This window comes from Nanorana parkeri, unplaced genomic scaffold, assembly GCF_000935625.1.
Source record: "Nanorana parkeri isolate BGI_ZX_2015 unplaced genomic scaffold, ASM93562v1 scaffold141, whole genome shotgun sequence".
NCBI classification, from domain to species: domain Eukaryota; kingdom Metazoa; phylum Chordata; class Amphibia; order Anura; family Dicroglossidae; genus Nanorana; species Nanorana parkeri.
The window spans coordinates 2,017,263-2,034,788 of record NW_017306409.1 but is presented as its reverse complement, the minus strand read 5'-3'; the positions used below and the strand labels follow the sequence as shown (position 1 = coordinate 2,034,788).

Here is a 17,526-nt window from a genome sequence, read left to right as displayed (position 1 = left end):
CTCAGCTGCCAGAATCGCTTCCAATGTATAGCCGACAGTCTGACATAAGCGGGTGATGTATGAAATACGCCGGTGGCAGCGAAAGGGTTAAAGAGACCCTGTCACCACACCATTTTAACAAGCATATATTTTGCATCTTAAGTGTCAGAGACTGCTGCTGGGTGCCGCCATCTTGGATATGTTGTCAGCCGACTTAGAGCTGTCACTCACTTGACATTCTATATATTCCCCTTCCAGTGGCATCACAAGGGGGGTGCGGCCTGCACCCGGGTGCCACCATTGGAGGGGTGACACCAAAATGACTTTCAGTCATTTTGGTGTCACCCCCTGTGAAAAGTCGGGCACTCAGTCATGGACCGAGAGCCCGACAGTGTCAGGAGAGAGGAGGGGACCCGGCGGCATACCTCCTCCCGCCAGATGAACGTCCTTTCCTCTCTCTGCAGGCGTCCATCACCAAGATGTCAATAAGATGACCACACATGCTCGATGATGTCACGGCGGGGTGTCACCTCTTCTCAGCTCCGGGTGTTACCCGGCCCTCGGGACTCCCCTGTCCCCTTCTCTCCTCCCCCAGCAGCTATATAAAATGTTATGTAGGGAGATGAGGAGAGGAGCAAGGGAGCTGGGTCAGCACAGAGAGTATGACCTGCAAGGATTGCGGAGGCCACGCTAGGAAATTTACTCTTCCTGAAGCAGTCATGTTTTCTAGGAAGTTCAAAGGCACATTGCAAGTGATTTAAAAATGTATTTCTAGAAAGGAAAAGTGCTGTGAGAGTTTAGAACACTTGATCTGTCTGTGCTTTTATCTGCCATTTTAAAAAATCGGTGACGGGGTCTCTTTAAGAGAAAGATTACAATAAGAACTCTGCAACAATGTTGCCGAAAAACTTTCTCTGCTGGTCACGTGTCCACCCCGGGTCATGTGAGTCACTTGTTGCAGCGGTTAAGCCCGGACGGAGTAGGAGCGCCTCGCCTCATTTGCATGGCCGCCTCCTTCCTGTACTCATCCCATCCAATGACAGCTCGCCATTTCGCCCGGGGCCGCCCTGTGATTGGCGGGTGGCGGTGCCAGTCTCCGCGCTGCTCGCTCTCCGCTGCTATAAGTGACGTTTTTTTGGCTCTCCGCTGACATTCTGCGTCGCTGAGCGGGCGAGGGATGGCACCGGAAAAGTTGTGTGTGCTGGAGAAGGGGCCCTCGGGCTATGGCTTCCACCTGCACAGTGAGAAGAACCGACCCGGGCAGTACGTTAAGCTGGTGGAGCCCGGCTCGCCCGCGGACAAAGCCGGACTCAAGGCGGGTGACAGGCTGATCCGGGTGTGCGGGGAGGACGTGAGGGAGCTGGGGCACCAGCAGGTGGTCGGCAAGATCCGGGCGGCCACGGAGCAGCTCACCCTGGAGGTGCAGGGACCCGAGGAACAAGCAGAAGACACTTCCCAGGTACTGCTGTGCTGCAGATGGTTCTGATTGGAAGGCAGTCTACCCAAAGGTGCTCATTCAGAGCTAGGTGTAGACCTGGGGGCGAGGATCTGGCAACTCCACCTGTATATGGGCATTTCTTGCACCTGCAGTCCAATGGGTGACCCTCGTATGTATGCGATTGTACCTGGGATGCATGCTCCAAATCTGCATTCGCTGCCCCATATTGAAGGAGAGGTCACATGACAAGAGTGGATCATGGCGGGGTGGGTGTGAGACCCCCTTGAAATGAATTTAGGGTGGGTGGAGTTGGGGGCTTAGTTATTCAGATTGCACTGCTAGAGTTCCCCAGACAGGGCATGAGAGACCCTTGAAATTGTGATGGGTGGAGTTAGGAGCTCAACTACAGATTCCACTGCTGGAGTTCCTCAGGCAGGGCGAGAGGGCCCCTTGAAATCATGATGGGTGAAGTTGGGGGCTTAGTTATTCAGATTGCACTGCTAGAGTTCCCCAGACAGGGCATGAGGGCCCCTTGAAATCAGGGTGGGTGGAGTTGGGAACCCATCTACACATTCCATGAATGGAGTTCCCCAGACAGGGTGTGAGGGGCCCCTTGAAATGAATGGGGAAAAAAACTGCAAAGATTTCACTGCTGGAGTTCCCCCTGACAGGGAGTGAGACCCCCTTGAAATGAATTTCCAGTAGGCAGAGTTGGGGGCTCATTTACGAATGGCACCTCTTTCTAAGTTCCCCAGACAGGGTATGAGAGCCCCCTTGAAATTTAAGTCGTGGTGGGTGGATATAGGAACTCAACTACAGATATTCCGCTGCTGGGGTTCCCTAGACTGAACATGAGATCCCCTTGAAATCAATTTGCAGTGAGCGAAATTGGAAACTCCACTATTGGGATTCCACTGCTGGAAATCCCAACACGGCATGAGACCCCCTTGAAATGATTCCACGGTGGGTGGAGTTGGGAGCCCAACTGCAGACATTTTACTGCTGGCAATCCTAACCATGCATGAGACCCTATTGACATGTATTTGCAGTGGGCGGAGTTGGGAACCAACTGCAGAGATCTGACTGAGTTCCCTAGAGAAGGAGGATGTTTGGTGATGAAATGATCGGTTCTAGGAGGACTGAGGTGGCAATAAATGTGGTGTGTGTGGATAGGGAAGAGCAAACATTTCAGAACCGATCCGGTGTGTCTGTCATCCTGATCTCCCGGTACCATTTCCCTTATGTGAGGGTTGAGATCGGCAACACGAGCTGTAAGAATCTACATGGAAGATCCGATCCGTCTGTTCTACAAGCCTGCCGGTTACATTCACGAGTCAGGATGTGTTTCCATTGACGACAATGGAAGTATTTCTAGATGTTCAATGCCAGCTCTGCCTTCTGGGGATTGGCTGGCAGTGCTGCGCTTCTCGGCTGGTTCCCTGATCCGGAGCTTTGATTTTTCTCTAGACCTTGGGAGCACTTGAACCCCCCCCCCCCCCCTGGGGCCATGTCAGACAATTCCTCGCCGTTATAATTCGTCAATGCTGGCAATTAAAGTGAACATACCCTTGGCATGTCATCCGCTCCACTTCCCTCACTGCAAGGGTCAAATGCTTAAGTCTAGAGATTGGGGGTGAATGGGCTATTGGCCCTGCATCGTACTTGACGCCGGAGTACTTTAGAGAAGAGGCTCCGAGGGAGCGGCTGCACATAATGATGGAATCCTGAGGAATATGGGAAGTTTTACAGGTTACACCACTACCCCTGGATTTACCGAGCCTTTAACCCTTGCGGTGCCTCCCCTTCCTCTGCATTACATGGATCAACTGCTCGTTAAGTCTATTGATTTGAGGGAGAAGTGGACTATTGGCCCTGCATTCTACTCGATGACTCCGGCATGTAACCGCTGGCCAGTAACCTGCAATACTTGCCCTATTCCTCACTCCCCTTCTCTCCGGTGCTCTAGGGTTGTAGGCGGCCCCTCTTCTCTAGGCTGTAGGAGGTCCCTTGCCATCCTAACATGCAATACAGGGCTGCTGGTCCTGCATTAAAGGTGATGACGGCTGAGTGTGACCGCCAGCCGGGGTGTCAAAGAGAAGCAGCTTCTGGGGGCCGGACGCAGAGTGCAGGGAATACGGGAAGTATTACAGCTTATTCCTCTACCCCCCTAGACATAATGAGCATTTAACCCTTGCAGTGCCCATCCCCCTGCATGTATTAAATTCTCCAAGTCTAGGGGTAGAGGAAGTTGTAATACCTTTTATAATGTATAAGTCCAAGCAGAGTTCAGCTTTAGATTTAATCTCTGCAGTCATTGCTCCAGGTGAAACTCTTCGACTTCATTAGGTTGCTGCTACAAATCGCACTCCTTCGGCAATTTTTATTAAAGCCGTAGAGGTGAGTGATTGTTGCTGAGTGACTAATCGCTGTGAAATGAGCAAGTTACTGTTTCAGTGGAAAAATTAAACATTTCCTTAGTAAGAAATTGCTTAATAAAACAAAAAGGTAATGCAGAGAATAAACCTTCATCTGACGCGGCTCTGGCTCGCCTCCATTCCTTGTCAGGCGATCTTCTGTGGTGACGATTATATGTTTGCTTTTTATCAGCAGAGTTTAGTAAGTAAATAGAGAGGGTGGATCTTCCCAGCAGGGCCACCGATGGGAATCAAATCCTCCGTGGGGGTGTAATCTTTCACTTTATCCGAAACAAAGAAAAGGGTTTTGGCTTTAGACTTTAAAGTTGAACTCCGCGATCAGCAAATAAAGAGTCATGGGTACTGTTACTTGAATCTTAAACTTTGTATTTCTTCCAGATCTGTGCAGTATTCCAGTTGGAGCTTCCTGTATTAAAGACCGCTCACTGCTGCTCTCTCCTTGTGCAGGGTGACTGGTCTTATCTCCACCCCTCCTATAATAGCTCCCTTTCTGGGGTGACCGTCTTGTCTCCGCCCCCTCCTGTATTAAAGACTGCTCTCTCTCCTTGTGCAGGGTGACTGGTCTTGTCTCCGCCCCTCCTGTAATAGCTCCCTGTCCGGGGTCACTGGTCTTGTCTCCGCCCCCTCCTGTAATAAAGACTCCTCTCTTTGTGCAGGGTGACCAGTCTTGTCTCCACCCCTCCTGTAATAGCTCCCTCTCCCACGTGACCGGTCTTGTCTCCGCCCCCTCCTGTAATAAACCTCGACCTCTCACGAGCAGTGCAGGCTGGTCATCTTCTGGCTTGCAGCCTGTGATTGGACAATTCAGGAGCAGCAGAAGACTGGTGTGCTCATCCTTCTATCAGAATCCTATCAGCAATGCTGCCACCCCTTCTAGTCTGAGTTCTGCTATACAAGGAGATGGAACATGAAGCCATGTTCCGCTGGGACTACAACCGTGATTGATTTCTTCCATGCAATCCATGGCAGGTATTCCCTGTTGCTGCACTGGAAGTTTCACCTATGGCAGGATACTTGCTGAGGAAGCTGCAGTCAGGCCACTGAGCAATCACCAGCTGCCCACAGACCACTGAAACCAAAGTGGTGACCAGGCTGTGAACTCTCAATCCAGCTTTGCTTGCAATGGAGAGTCGGCTGAAACATTCTCCACCAGTGCAATGAACTTTTGTTCCGTTTCCCAACGTTGTGTTGCAATCGTTGGCAGGAGCATTGACTGTTTTTCTTTGACATTTCCTTCTGCGCTTAGAGGTCATGGCCTGTTCGCTTTGTGGGTCTGCTGCTGTTGTGAGAGGTGGTGCATGCTGGGACTTGTAGTTCCCCAACATTGAAGATGGATTTGGGCAGTAGAAGTCCAATGTAGATCAATACAAAAAGCAAATGTAGTGATGGAATGTTTATTGCAGCGAGCGCAAGATGTGTTTGCGTGGTCTTCTTAATCCCCCTACATTGCTAAACACAAAGTATAGTTTAATGTGAGTATGGTAACCCATAGCAGGAAGCTGAAATCTGATTGGATGTTGTGGGTTATGACACTGAGCTGCCTGGTTTATTAAAGCTCGGCTCTAGGTGGATTATTTAAAAAAAATAAAATTAAAGATCATTAATATAATATTTATTAAAGGAGAACTATGGGGTTAAGGCCTTTCCCCATAGTTCTCCTTAGTGTAACTGGAGGACACAAACTAGCGTCCTCCCGTCACCCTAGGCTCAGTATACCGCGAGCTATTGAGACGCAGCAGTATACCGCGAGCTGCTGCTTGCGGTATATTGAGACACCGCAGCTGAAGTGGATCCCGACAATTGTGCCGGCATCCGCCCAGCTGCGTGACTGACAGCTGGCTCTGCCTATCTAGAGGCAGAGCCAGCTGTACCCGCCCCCCCCCCTTTTTTCCCGTCCGTTCCGCCAGTCAGCGCTGGAGGATCGGAGGGGGGAATCCAGCCCCTCCCCTGTCACGGCAGAGGTGAGCGAACGCCGGTATGTGTTCGCTCACCTCCTGATTTACTGAGCCGACCTGTGACAGTCTCATTGTCACAGGTCGGCTAGAACTATGAGGTGAGTGAAAAGCACGCCCCTCATAGTTCTCCTTTTAATAAAATATCTATTTATTTAGAAAAAAATGTATAACGAATATGCACCATAATGCAACAGATTGTGTTCTTCACTTTTAAAGAACACCAGGGAAATAAAAAAAAAAAAAAACTTACCTCCACACTGCAAGGGTTAAGTGCTCATTTAGTCTGGGGGCTCATAAGGCTGTTAGTTGCCTGATCCTTGGTCCTGATGGCTCCCTCCAGGCTGCTAGACCAGTCCTTGCAGCCTCTTCTCCCCTGGGCTTTGTGATCTAAGGACCGATGCCGTTATGTCTCATGCAGGTCCATTGACTTGCATTAGAAGTGAGGACACTAAGGGACATTCTACAGCCTGAGTGGAGAGGGGGAAGAGGTGAGTGCCAACTGCCATTCACTGAGTATATCTTTTATGAGAGCCTCCTAGACAGAGCATTTCACACTTGCAGTGCCGGGGGTAGCTGGGGTAGTCCTGGAGTTAGTCTTTAAATTGCATTTACTTTTTTTGCAAACTAAGTTCTACTCTATAGTTCTATAGCTTCTTCTTTGTTTAATTTTGTGGTCATGTGACTGCACCTCTTCCCTATAGACCACTATACTGACCACGCTTCGATCTGCTTCCTTGCTTGGCAGGGTCAGAATGACGCAGGAGACGGCCAAGTGATCAGATCTTTTAGAGTGTCTGAAATTCACTGAATAGTCATTGTACCATTTTTGTTTAACCCTTCACAGGCTGGACTCGTTGTCCTGATGGGATTCTAACTTTTGTGTTCTGTTTTGACAGATCGATAAACAGCCGGCGGCGTCCAACAATGAGCAGGTAGGTGTCTGATCTTCTCAGCTTTTCTGTCTTAGCTCATGAAGACTAGTTGTGTCTATTATGTGATGGAAGAATGGCTCAAGAACCGGAAATGCCGTAAAACGCACAAAATAACCACTTGTGACTGCTTTTTTAAATTAATTAATTTATTTTTTCTTTCCCTGTGCTGTCATCGCAGACCAGTGTAAGCATTGCTGTGCTTACATTGTGGCTGTCTGCCTTCTGCACTGATTGTCAGTCTAGAATATGGTTTAACTGAGATGTGTGTACAGTTGTGTCCTAGTGTGACAGAGGACAACCCATCCGCCCTGAAGATCTTAAGTCTGTTCTTACATTTTAAAGAGAGCCCGTTCAAATTGATCTCTGGCCAGAAGGTGGCGCTCTCCCTATCTAGTTTTTGCTGCTTTCCTGTTTACGGGGCTGAATAGCTCAAGCTGAAATGTAAACACTACTGAATTAGCCAAAACAATGATTGCACCCCCTCTGTCTGCCCATAAAGATTAACCGCTACAAAGTTTCAGAGTCTTAAGCCTGTGACACACTGCATGAGAAGCAGTGCGGAGCAGAGAAGCTGTGAGGCGTGGAGCTGAGTTCACTTGTAACAATTTGTTGGACTTTGCATCCTGATGTGGGCTTATACACGCAAGCAGATTGGCAGAAGATGACATTTTTCGTCTCAATCTGCTCAACTGCGCTAGCTCTCGCAAGTTGATGCGCCAGATCGAAAATTTAAAGACGCGCTGCAGGAGAAAGTCTGCAGGCTACCGCTTCCCTCTGCTACGCGCCGCTTTGCATGCAGTGTGTCGCATGCTTAAAGGAAACTACTTCACCTGTGTTTTTTGCTTTTTTGTTAATATCCTACAGTTGTGTATCCTGTAAATCGTAAACATTTTTTATTAATTTGCAGCTCTACTAGAGGTGCACCGAAATAGAAATTTAAAAAAATGAAAACCAAAATAAAAAATTGCCAGGCAAATTTTTATAAACGTTTTCATTTTTAATTTTTTATTAAATATTTTTTACTTAAGGGCTTCGAGGAAATATTGGTGGTCTAAACAGACTCCTGATATTTAGCTTTTTAAAATAGAAAACATTAGGGACTGTGTCCTCAATCTCTTTTTCTGTATCCCCAGTTATCAATGAACAGGAATCCTCTATACATTGATAACATGAGGACAGAGTATGTTTACTATAACTAACTACAACTAGGAATGAACAGGAGGTGACGTAGATCACTTCCTATTCATTCATAATTGAGGATATAGTAACCATACTGTCAATTATGTACACACTCAGCGATCACTGAGTGTTTGTTTGCATTTGCTCTCCTCTCTGACACGCTGTCACAGGAGCGAGCAGAGAGGAGAGCACAGCCTCCTGTGACAGCGCAGGCTGTCTCTGCCCCCACACTGCTCTGCCAGACTGTGATAGGCGGCTGAGCGGTGTGGGAGGTGAGACAGCGGCCGCTCGCAGCGCTCTTCTCCTGCAGCGCTCTGCTGGCGGTCACTTTTTTTCTCTCCTCCCCGCTGGGACACAGAGCAGCGCCCAGCGGGGAGGAAAGAAACCAGGGATGCGCCGATGTATCGGCAGGAAAAATGGCACTTTTGACATTCAGCCAAAAGTGCCGCTTTCGGCCGATATGTTTCGGCGGCCGATATATCGGTGCATCCCTAATCTTTACCTGTACTGTCATCGCAGACCACTGTAAGCATTGCTTTGCTTCCATTCTGTCTGTCTGCCTTCTGCACTGGTTGTCAGTACATTGTAGGAAGCCGCCGTTGGTTTGATTCAATGTCTGCTATGCAGGGACGCATAATAACCATTTGCTTGCACTTGTATCATCACTGGAGGAGAAATGACAGGAGGAGACAGACGTATACTATGTATTGGATCTTTTAAGAGTTTACATGTCAACCACAGTTAGCCTTTTAAAAAATAAAATAAAAAAGCAACATTGAATTTTCAGTTTACACTCGTACTGCTTATAAAAATGTCTCCCTGGCGCCTGTGGCGTAACAGACACAAGAAATTTAGTGGTTGTCACTGGGACAGGAATGCACCAGCAGCAATTAAAGGTCCTCCCAATCGAGAAGGTGCACCAATAAAAAAAACCTCCCCTGCTGTATCCACAAGTCCAAGTTTTTGGCTTTACATTTTGGGAATAATGTCTCCAAACCATAATGAGCAATTACTGATGATTAGTGTCCTGATGTCCTACCTGCGGCCCTCGGGCCATTGCAGACGGTCTGTTCTGTTTTTTTTTTCTCTGATCTTTTTACATTGGATGTTCCTGAGAGAAGTATCAAATGTGGCCCAATAACATTTCAAGAGGGCTGTAATGTGGAAGAGTTGATTAGTAAAGGGGATGTAACAGTGGAGATCTCCAGAAGTCTTGTGTAGTGTCTCCAGTCTATGGCTGTGTCTTGATGCAGATCTGTTTTCCAACCACTCCTAATAGTATGTGTCTGAACTCTGACCATTTTGTGGGATGGCTGCAGGCTCTGGCCATCTCCTGTGGGATGCCTAGTGTAGCAAGGCTGCAGTCTGACCATCTCCTGTAGCATGCCCCTAGGCTCTGTCTAATTCTATTGCATATCTGCAGTCTGACAACTTTCTGTAGCATTACATTCACTAAATATTTTGTTTGGGTGATGTCAGGTGCTGCGTTTGAGCCCCCCCCCCCTATGAGTAAGTTGACCCCCACTAATTTAGGATTGCCGACTCCTGATTGGTGGCAATGGGATGGTGCACATCACTGCCCCATGGTATAATATAAGGCTATTTATGTTTTCTGAGGGGGATTATGAACTGTTAATGGTAGTTATTCCACTGGCTGGCATTTGTGTGTAGGTGGAATGTGCCTTGAAGGCCGGTTAAAGCTGCAACTTGAATAGTGTGGGGATCCCCGTCGGGTTCAACAGGAAGTGAGGCCAAATCCTCATCTTCAGTTCTGGTGATAACTGTAAAATGTGGGTACCCTGGTCGCTGCCACCATGGTAACGAGGACAAATAAGAGGGTGACTTTTCCCCAGGGGGGACTGCAGGAACCTGATGGGGGTTCAACCCGTCACTACTCTAGCATTTCTTAACCTTTGTTCAGCAACAGCTCCCTTTATTTAAAACCTTGCAGCAAGTCAGTCTAAAATGGAATAATTTTAAGGGGGGTGGAAAAAACAGAAAAGTAGGGTTCCCTTTCACATCAGGAGCCCCCATTTTCATTAGATCAAAGTCCTACCATATCAGGAACCATGGCTCTGGCAGTATGGCGGAGAGCGGTAGGTGGAGCATGCCTGGACAGGTCTTTTCTGAATGGATTCCACCCTTCCAGGATTAGTGTAATTTTATTTCCATGGTGCCCAGCCGGCACCATGAACAGGCATGTTGCGTTGCAAGGCCGGGACGCTCTCCATGGTGCCATGGGACCCTGGTTGAAAAAGGCCACACTACTCTATTTAAAAAAAAATATAAATAAAGACTGAAATACAGAAGTGAATGACGTGCCGTGTGAATGAGGACTGGTTTTTGCATTGTCTTTTATTCTTCTGATGGCTCACCACCCTCTTAAACCTGTCGAACTTCCTCTAGCTTCTGCAAATAGCTAATAAACTTTAACCCCCTTCCCCCTCCCCCCCTTCCTATTCTGTTTTGTACTGACCAAACTCTGTTATTTTTTGGTATATGTGGCTTTAGTTGTCCTAACCAGTGCAGGAAGTGCTTCAGGCAGTTCTTAATTACTGTTGCACATCCACTTTTTATTTTCTCTAAAATTCACCCCCTTTCTCCTTTTGTGTATGAATTACCGTACCATGTATACAACACAACTCACTGCACTGCATGCCGCAGCACTCTGCAGTTGAACTTTTTGTGACCCTTCCATAAAGTTGAAAAAAGGAAACTGTGTGATGCGTTGTAACAGCGCATTGCACCAACCCTACAAAATGCACTCGGGTGGGCGGGCTGGTGTTAACGAGCCCTAAAAGGTGTTTGCACCAAGCTACATGTGAGCAGTTTGCGTTAATCTGGGAGTCTAGTGCATGCTGGTGAACTTTACCTACCATACCATTAGCAGGACCATTCACCCTGCACATATATCAGTGAATGTTCCTTTTCTTTGGATAAGGCCAAAAACTAGGGATGCACATTTATTTATTTTTTATTTTTTTGTCCTGCATCAGGTTTTTCTAAAAGAATGCAGACTAATGATTTTAGGACAGTGGCAGAACTACCAGGGGCACAATTGCTGTGCCCCTGGTAGTTCTGCCACTGACTCCAAGGTATAGAAGGACTACAACACCCAACAATACATTATACAGCAATGCATAATATGAAGTCACATACTCTGTGTTGCTCCGGGGTGGTGGCCAGATGTCTCCAGGGTCTCAGGATGCCTGTGGGGATCTCGCTAAGGGGGCCAGATGGTCTCGGGAGGTGTGGTTATCCTGTAAAGAGATGTGTGGCCAGAGCTGTAAACAGGTGCTGTGTGGTTCACAGGAAGGCTGCCAAGATCCCCAGAAAGCATGGGACCTTGGGCAGTGCAGGTATCGGGGCATTTTCACTAGGGCTGCAACAACTAATCGACATAATCGATTATAATCGATTATTGAAAAAGTTGTCAACTTTTTCAATAATCGATTAATCGGCTTCCGATCAGTTGGCCCTGTTCACAGCTCCACACGCTGTGCGCCGTACCTCCTCCCCACCTCACGCTCGCCGCTGCCAGACCCGCCCGCATCCATGCTCCACACGCCGCACACTCACCGCCCACCCACATCCACGATCGGCACAGGGACGCGGGGAGATGTAGTAAGGAGGAGCAGGTGTGGGGTGATGACAGCTGCCGATAGACAGGCCCGATCTCAGAAGCAAGTTGCTGGAAGACTGCTCAGGTAAGCATGCACTTTCCCCACACATGGTGCTCTATAATGTATTGCTGGGATTTGTATTCCTCTATAGCTGATGGTACATTGTGCTGTATGTTATACATAGGAATACAAGTCCCAGCAATACATTATACACTGTATGTATAATGTATTGCTGGGATTTGTTGTACTCTTCTATAGCTGGTGATATTCTGCATTGCATGGTATAATGTACTATTGCTGGGATTTGTTGTACCCCTCTATAGCTGGTGATATTCCGCATTGCGCTGTATAGAGGACTACAAATCCCAGCAATAATACATTATACAGTGGTGCAATGCTGAATACCACCAGCTATAGAGGACTACAAAACCCAGCAATAGTACATTATACAGCGCAATGCAGAATGCCTCCAGCTATTATGTACTATTGCGGGATTTGTTGTATTCCTCTATAGCTGGCGGTATTCTGCATTCATTGCTGTATAATTTTACACTTTCCATTTCACTATATTGCACACCACACTATCTTTCTTTTTTACTTCCACCGCTCCAAGCTTGCTCCTGTGATGGGACTACAACCTCAATACAAACTAGTAGTCCCATCACTGGAGCCTTTTTTTTAAACTTTATTTTATTGTTTATCCGATTAACCGATTAATCGAACCTAATAATCGGCTAACCGATTTTGAAAATAATCGTTAGCTGCAGCTCTAATTTTCACGAGTATCAGCACAGGCATTGGTGCATCCCTAGCAAAAATGAACATTACTAATTATTTTCTTTTCAGGCTGAATGTATTGTGATGTGATGCTGCATTATGGCCCATAGATGGAGCATAGGTAATACTTATTTCATGTGCTCCTCAGCTCCATCTATTGGCCATAATGTGGTATTACAATACATTCAGCCTGAGATTAAAATATATTCAGAACATTCAGTTTGGTCATTCGCCCAAAATGAACATTCGGATATTCCCTTCATCCTGTGAATTGTTTTACAATAGACTCAATGAAGCCCAGTGAACATGCTCTCTGCTAGAAAATATATTTTCTACAGCTGTCAGCAATCACATAATGCTTATGTGCTCTGGGTGTGTGCTCAGACATTGGTTTAAAGGGGACTTTCACCTGCACCCTACCCATTGGTATAGCTGGCAGCAGTGGTACTATTCTTGGACCAGCTGACCATTTCCTTCAAGTAAACCTGCACTAAATGGGGTCTTCATCTACAACTATAATCGAATATGCTATTTCAGGGGAATATAAAGCAAACTTGTGCTTTTTATTTTAAAACCGGCCCCCCATACCTTGTGGCTTGCAGCATTGACTCCGTCCAGTTGCGTGATGCAGGCGCTGTCCGGGTATTCAACAACCACTGCGCCAATGGCCCGCAGGCTGAACGTAAAAAATCTTGGTGTATGGGGAGCCTTAGGGTGTGATGCTGGTGAAAGGAGCATTAGTGAACCTTTTTTTGCATAGAATGGCATCAGCACAGGTGCACTTTAGGAAGGGTACAAGCGTTTTCAGGCATCAACTGCCCCCAGCATGAAAGGCCTAAGAAATGCACACAGATCTTGATTGTATCCAACCTGACAACAACTTTCTTAAGAATACAGGTTTCCAGAGTTCTGACTTTCTATTTCGCATGCTTGTTCCGAGGCAACGCCTTAAAGTATTGAAGTCTGACACAGCCAAGCAACTAGTATTGTTGGGTTTCCAGTAGGGATGCACCAATACTAGTATCGGTGCTGATGCCAAGTATTTGGGCGAGTACTCGTACTCTCCCAAATGCTCTGATGCCTAGCCCGATACTTCCAGAAGCTGGGCAGTGCATCATTACACACTGCCCGGCTTACTGATTGGCCAGAGGCCGGTTCCCTGCTTGTCAAAAGTGACGAAGCATGGGGACAACGTCCCTGCTAATCGGGAAGCTGGCTGGCGAGCCATTACACGCCGCCTGGCTTCATGAATGGGACTTCCGCTATTCGGTATTAGTGCGTACCGGAAAAAGAATATCGGTACTCGGTATCGGTGCATCCTTAGTTTCCAAGAGCGGCAGCCTCCATGTTTGTTAGTACAAGGTTCCTTTTGGCTCTTGAACAATAAACACGCCTTGTACTAAAAAAACAAATAAATTAGTTTTGCTCATGCCTGTTTGTTTAGCAGCCCTCCATTCATAAGTCCTGTACAGCACATGATTAAAGTGAAGTGTCGGACTATGCACAAAGCTGCATGGTTCAGTGCTGTCTAACGGAATGTATCCCTCAATCGGCATGCATGCTGATCCCTGCGTCAGGTGTGGGTTGGGTATCCAGGGATACTTTCATAAAACGTGCTGCAGATACCTTTATCAGGAAGTAGAAGGAAATCTGATCTGGTGGGACAATTGGTCAGTGGCCTAACAGGTCACCAAGGGCTGCTGGAGAAAGGGGAAAGGTTAGCTTTTAGGGATGCACCGATACCAGTATTTTTCGGGATCGAGGACTGATATGTATGTTTTTCGGTACTCGCCGATCAGAGTACCGGCAGTCCCATTCAGGAAGCCAGGTGGCGTGTAATGACAAAGCATGGAGCCGGCTTTCTGGCCAATCAGGAAGCCGGGCGCCATGTAATGACGCAGTGCCCGGCTGAAGGCCTCGAGTACTCGGCATCGACACGCATAGCGATAATAGTATCGGTGCTTTCCTATCAGATTTACAAACTTTCTTGATTTGCCTGGCTGAGGGAGCACATTCATGTGTAGTAAATGTGCTTAGGAAGGTAGGAGCTAAAGATTGACTGTTAAAAGCCATTCTTAAACCAGCTGCCTTGGCTGCAGATGTCACGCTGTGATTTTAGTATTCAGCTTTACATTCACCTGTTGTGCGTTGCTCCGCATTCAAAAAGGGCTTCATTGATAAAAGTTCCGGCGGATCCTGTTGGCGTGGCACTAGGATCTAGCTTAATTGATGACCCCTAGAGAGAACCTCACAAGTTGGACACCTGATGTAAATTTTTAAGGAGCATTGGCAACCTGGCTCCTGTGCTTTGTCCAGCTCTGATAAAGCAGCGCTATAAAATAAGAATTGTTGGCCTTATTTTATGGCAACAGATTAGATTTAACCGTGACTAGATAATACGTGTTTGCATTAGGGAAGTACAGAGTTCTTCTTGGACAGCTGAGTAAATGAGAATACATCATATGTTTACAGGCTATATGGAGCGTTGGGTGGCTTTTTGGTGCGTGCAAGAAGTTTCTGCACTGCTGCGGAGCTGACACTTTGGCATTGATACATCTCATCTTGATTCTATTAAACACTCGTGTTTGCCTTTTGTTTGCCATTACGTGCATGGTGCAAGCACAAGAGTGCAGATTCTGATGGCATGCCTAGGCTTGTAGAAGATGCCATTAAAGTGGCAGTCACCATGTCCTGTTTGCATGGAAGTGTTCCAGCTATAGCCTGACTGTGCTGTCTTATTAAAACAATTGTGAGGCTTTTTGTTTTCTGTGCAGATGTGTATTTGTAATGGTGACGTTGGTCTATAGGGAGCTATTCTATAGTTAAAATGGCATATTCTTCCAATACTGTACTTGCGTATTTTTGCTGTAGTGTATCAGTACGTTGTTCTCCCTTTTTTGCGGTGTTTTGAGAACCCCTGCTGGGGAGGCAAAAGAGGAATTCCCAAACACACCCTCTGCTTATGCCTTCCTCTCTCATTGGGAGAGATTAGAAATAAATGGGTAAAGAAGTCAGTTCTAAGCTCCTCACAGCCTCCAATTAGATTCCAACTTGCTTTGGAAGTTTGAATATTCTTGGTGAGGAGAATAGAGTTGCACAAGCTTCAGGAAATTCCCCCGTGGCCCTGTGAGGTGATATGTGGATTCTGGCTGAAGATTAGAGAGCTCAGGTTAAGGTAAACTAAGTGAACGTTCTTCTTTTAGCACAGGTGCAGTGTATGATTTATATAGTTAGTCGTGTTGAAAAAGACAAGTCCATAGAGTTCACTCTCTAGACCAAATTAATGGGTAGCATTTATTTCACATGTCGCCTGTAATTACTCTTCAATCTGGCCACACATGTTCCCCGCATGTGATTTTTGGAAGGAAATGTAACTATATGTAAAAGTTTGAGGTGAAAACTACATTAAAATACACACATTCACATTTTGTGGAATAGTACCCCAACATATTAAGTCATGCAACCTCAATCAGGTTTCTGATTGAGTTGGACCCCATGTGACCCACACACTTTGAAGGTACAACTATTAATTTGTTTGGTCTGATTGTCACTAGTTCTAATCCTCAGCGAGCCTTTGCCTACCGGGAAATCTGTCTACTGTAGCACTGGGGTCCACCAGGATTGCTGACGTGGCTCGTCTGGTGGACTGAGGTGTATAAATGGTACCTGTGACTGATGAGCATGCCCTTGGGTAACAAGCTTATCATCCCCTTGGATAACCTGATCTTGCCATGTCCAGTTTCAGGCATAAACATGATCACTTTGGTTTTAGTAAACCTATTTATGCTATGGAGCAAGAAAGTGTTCTATGTAGATGGGGGGTTCTGTTCAAATGAACATAAAATGGGTCAATACCTCCTTCTCCATTCTTCACCATTTTAAGAGTCCTTTTAATAGGCCTTTATGCTAATCTTAATGCCTGCACTTGAATTGTTATTGTTGCAGCCTCTCTGGGATACTTCATTTTAATTCACTTGTATTTGCTCCCTAACTTGCAGATGCTTAGGGCCGTAAGACCCCCGGAGAGGCAGTCTTTACCTAATACCAGAGCTCAGTGATGACAGGTGCTCAAATATGCATCACATAACAAAGGTGCTACATTGGGGGGAGACTACATTTTGGTAAATTAGTTTACCCTCTTCCAGCAGCCTGGACTGTGTCGGTTATCAGTCCTAAATGGGAGACAAGTCAGTCTCTCTGCTTTGATGGGGAGAGTACAGGTGAATAGCAGCACACACAGCTGCCCCTGAGATCTAAGGCTGCACTGTTGGAAGTTATTATTTCTTATAAATCCCCATTCATGACTGGATCTCTAAGATAAGTGAAAGATTCCAGCCTGTGCAGGGGCTTCATTTGCAAAAATGGATTATATGAACTTGTATATTTGTGAATGACAGATGCCTGGCATTGGTGCCAGTAAGTATAGTCACTGACCATCTTCCAGTGACTGCAAGACCACAGTATGGCAACTGGATGCAGTATTATCTTGGACGCAAACACTCTTTATTTCGTATAGTATCTTTTTTTTGGGTTGGGGTGGAAGATCTTCTTGGGACAGGTCCACAGATCGAACTTGCTGTCAACCGATCATAAGCTTAATCCACCTCTACTTTGTTTCTCCACAGAAGGAATTTCGCCCAAGGCTTTGCATCATGAAGAAAGGACCAAATGGCTATGGATTTAACCTACACAGTGACAAAAGTCAACCAGGGCAGTACATCCGGGCTGTAGATCCTGATTCACCCGCTGAGCTGGCTGGACTTTTGCCAAAGGATCGCATCATTGAGGTACGCTCATCTACTTTGATAAGGTTACCAGGCAACAAGCCTTCAAAAAACAGGTGACGCCTATCCTGGTGATAGGAAAAGGCAAATGAGATATGAGGCCGGGCAGTCATATGGTATAGCTCAAACAAGCAGCATTACCTGACCACCTCACAGCATCTTCTCCGGTTATTTTCCCCGCAGGTGAATGGTGAGAGCATGCTGGGCAAACAGCATGGAGAGGTGGTGCTTGCCATCAAGGCCGCGGGTGAAGAAGCAACTATGTTGGTGGTGGATCCCGAGACAGAGCTTTACTTCCAAGAGTGTCATGTGACCCCAGGACGGGAACACCTGTCAGGTGAGTGAAATTGGATTGCGACATGCTAATGACATGTTCAATCCTCCGACCCCCCCCCCCCCCCTCCTCTTTCTCAAACTCATATGG

The 17,526-nt window shown here is 46.7% G+C and overlaps 1 protein-coding gene across 1 annotated transcript in view; it reads left to right on the top strand.

The window, feature by feature from the left end:
* The first annotated feature begins 1,135 nt into the window (after positions 1 to 1,135).
* SLC9A3R1 (SLC9A3 regulator 1) overlaps positions 1,136 to 17,526 on the top strand; it is a 22,342-nt gene continuing 5,951 nt past the window's right edge. The window contains exons 1-6 of the mRNA XM_018554072.1: positions 1,136 to 1,438; positions 6,704 to 6,739; positions 7,438 to 7,537; positions 8,759 to 8,832; positions 16,944 to 17,105; positions 17,286 to 17,439. Coding sequence (XP_018409574.1) covers positions 1,157 to 1,438; positions 6,704 to 6,739; positions 7,438 to 7,537; positions 8,759 to 8,832; positions 16,944 to 17,105; positions 17,286 to 17,439 — 808 coding nt within the window. The 5' untranslated portion in view covers positions 1,136 to 1,156. The remainder of the gene's footprint in view (positions 1,439 to 6,703; positions 6,740 to 7,437; positions 7,538 to 8,758; positions 8,833 to 16,943; positions 17,106 to 17,285; positions 17,440 to 17,526) is intronic.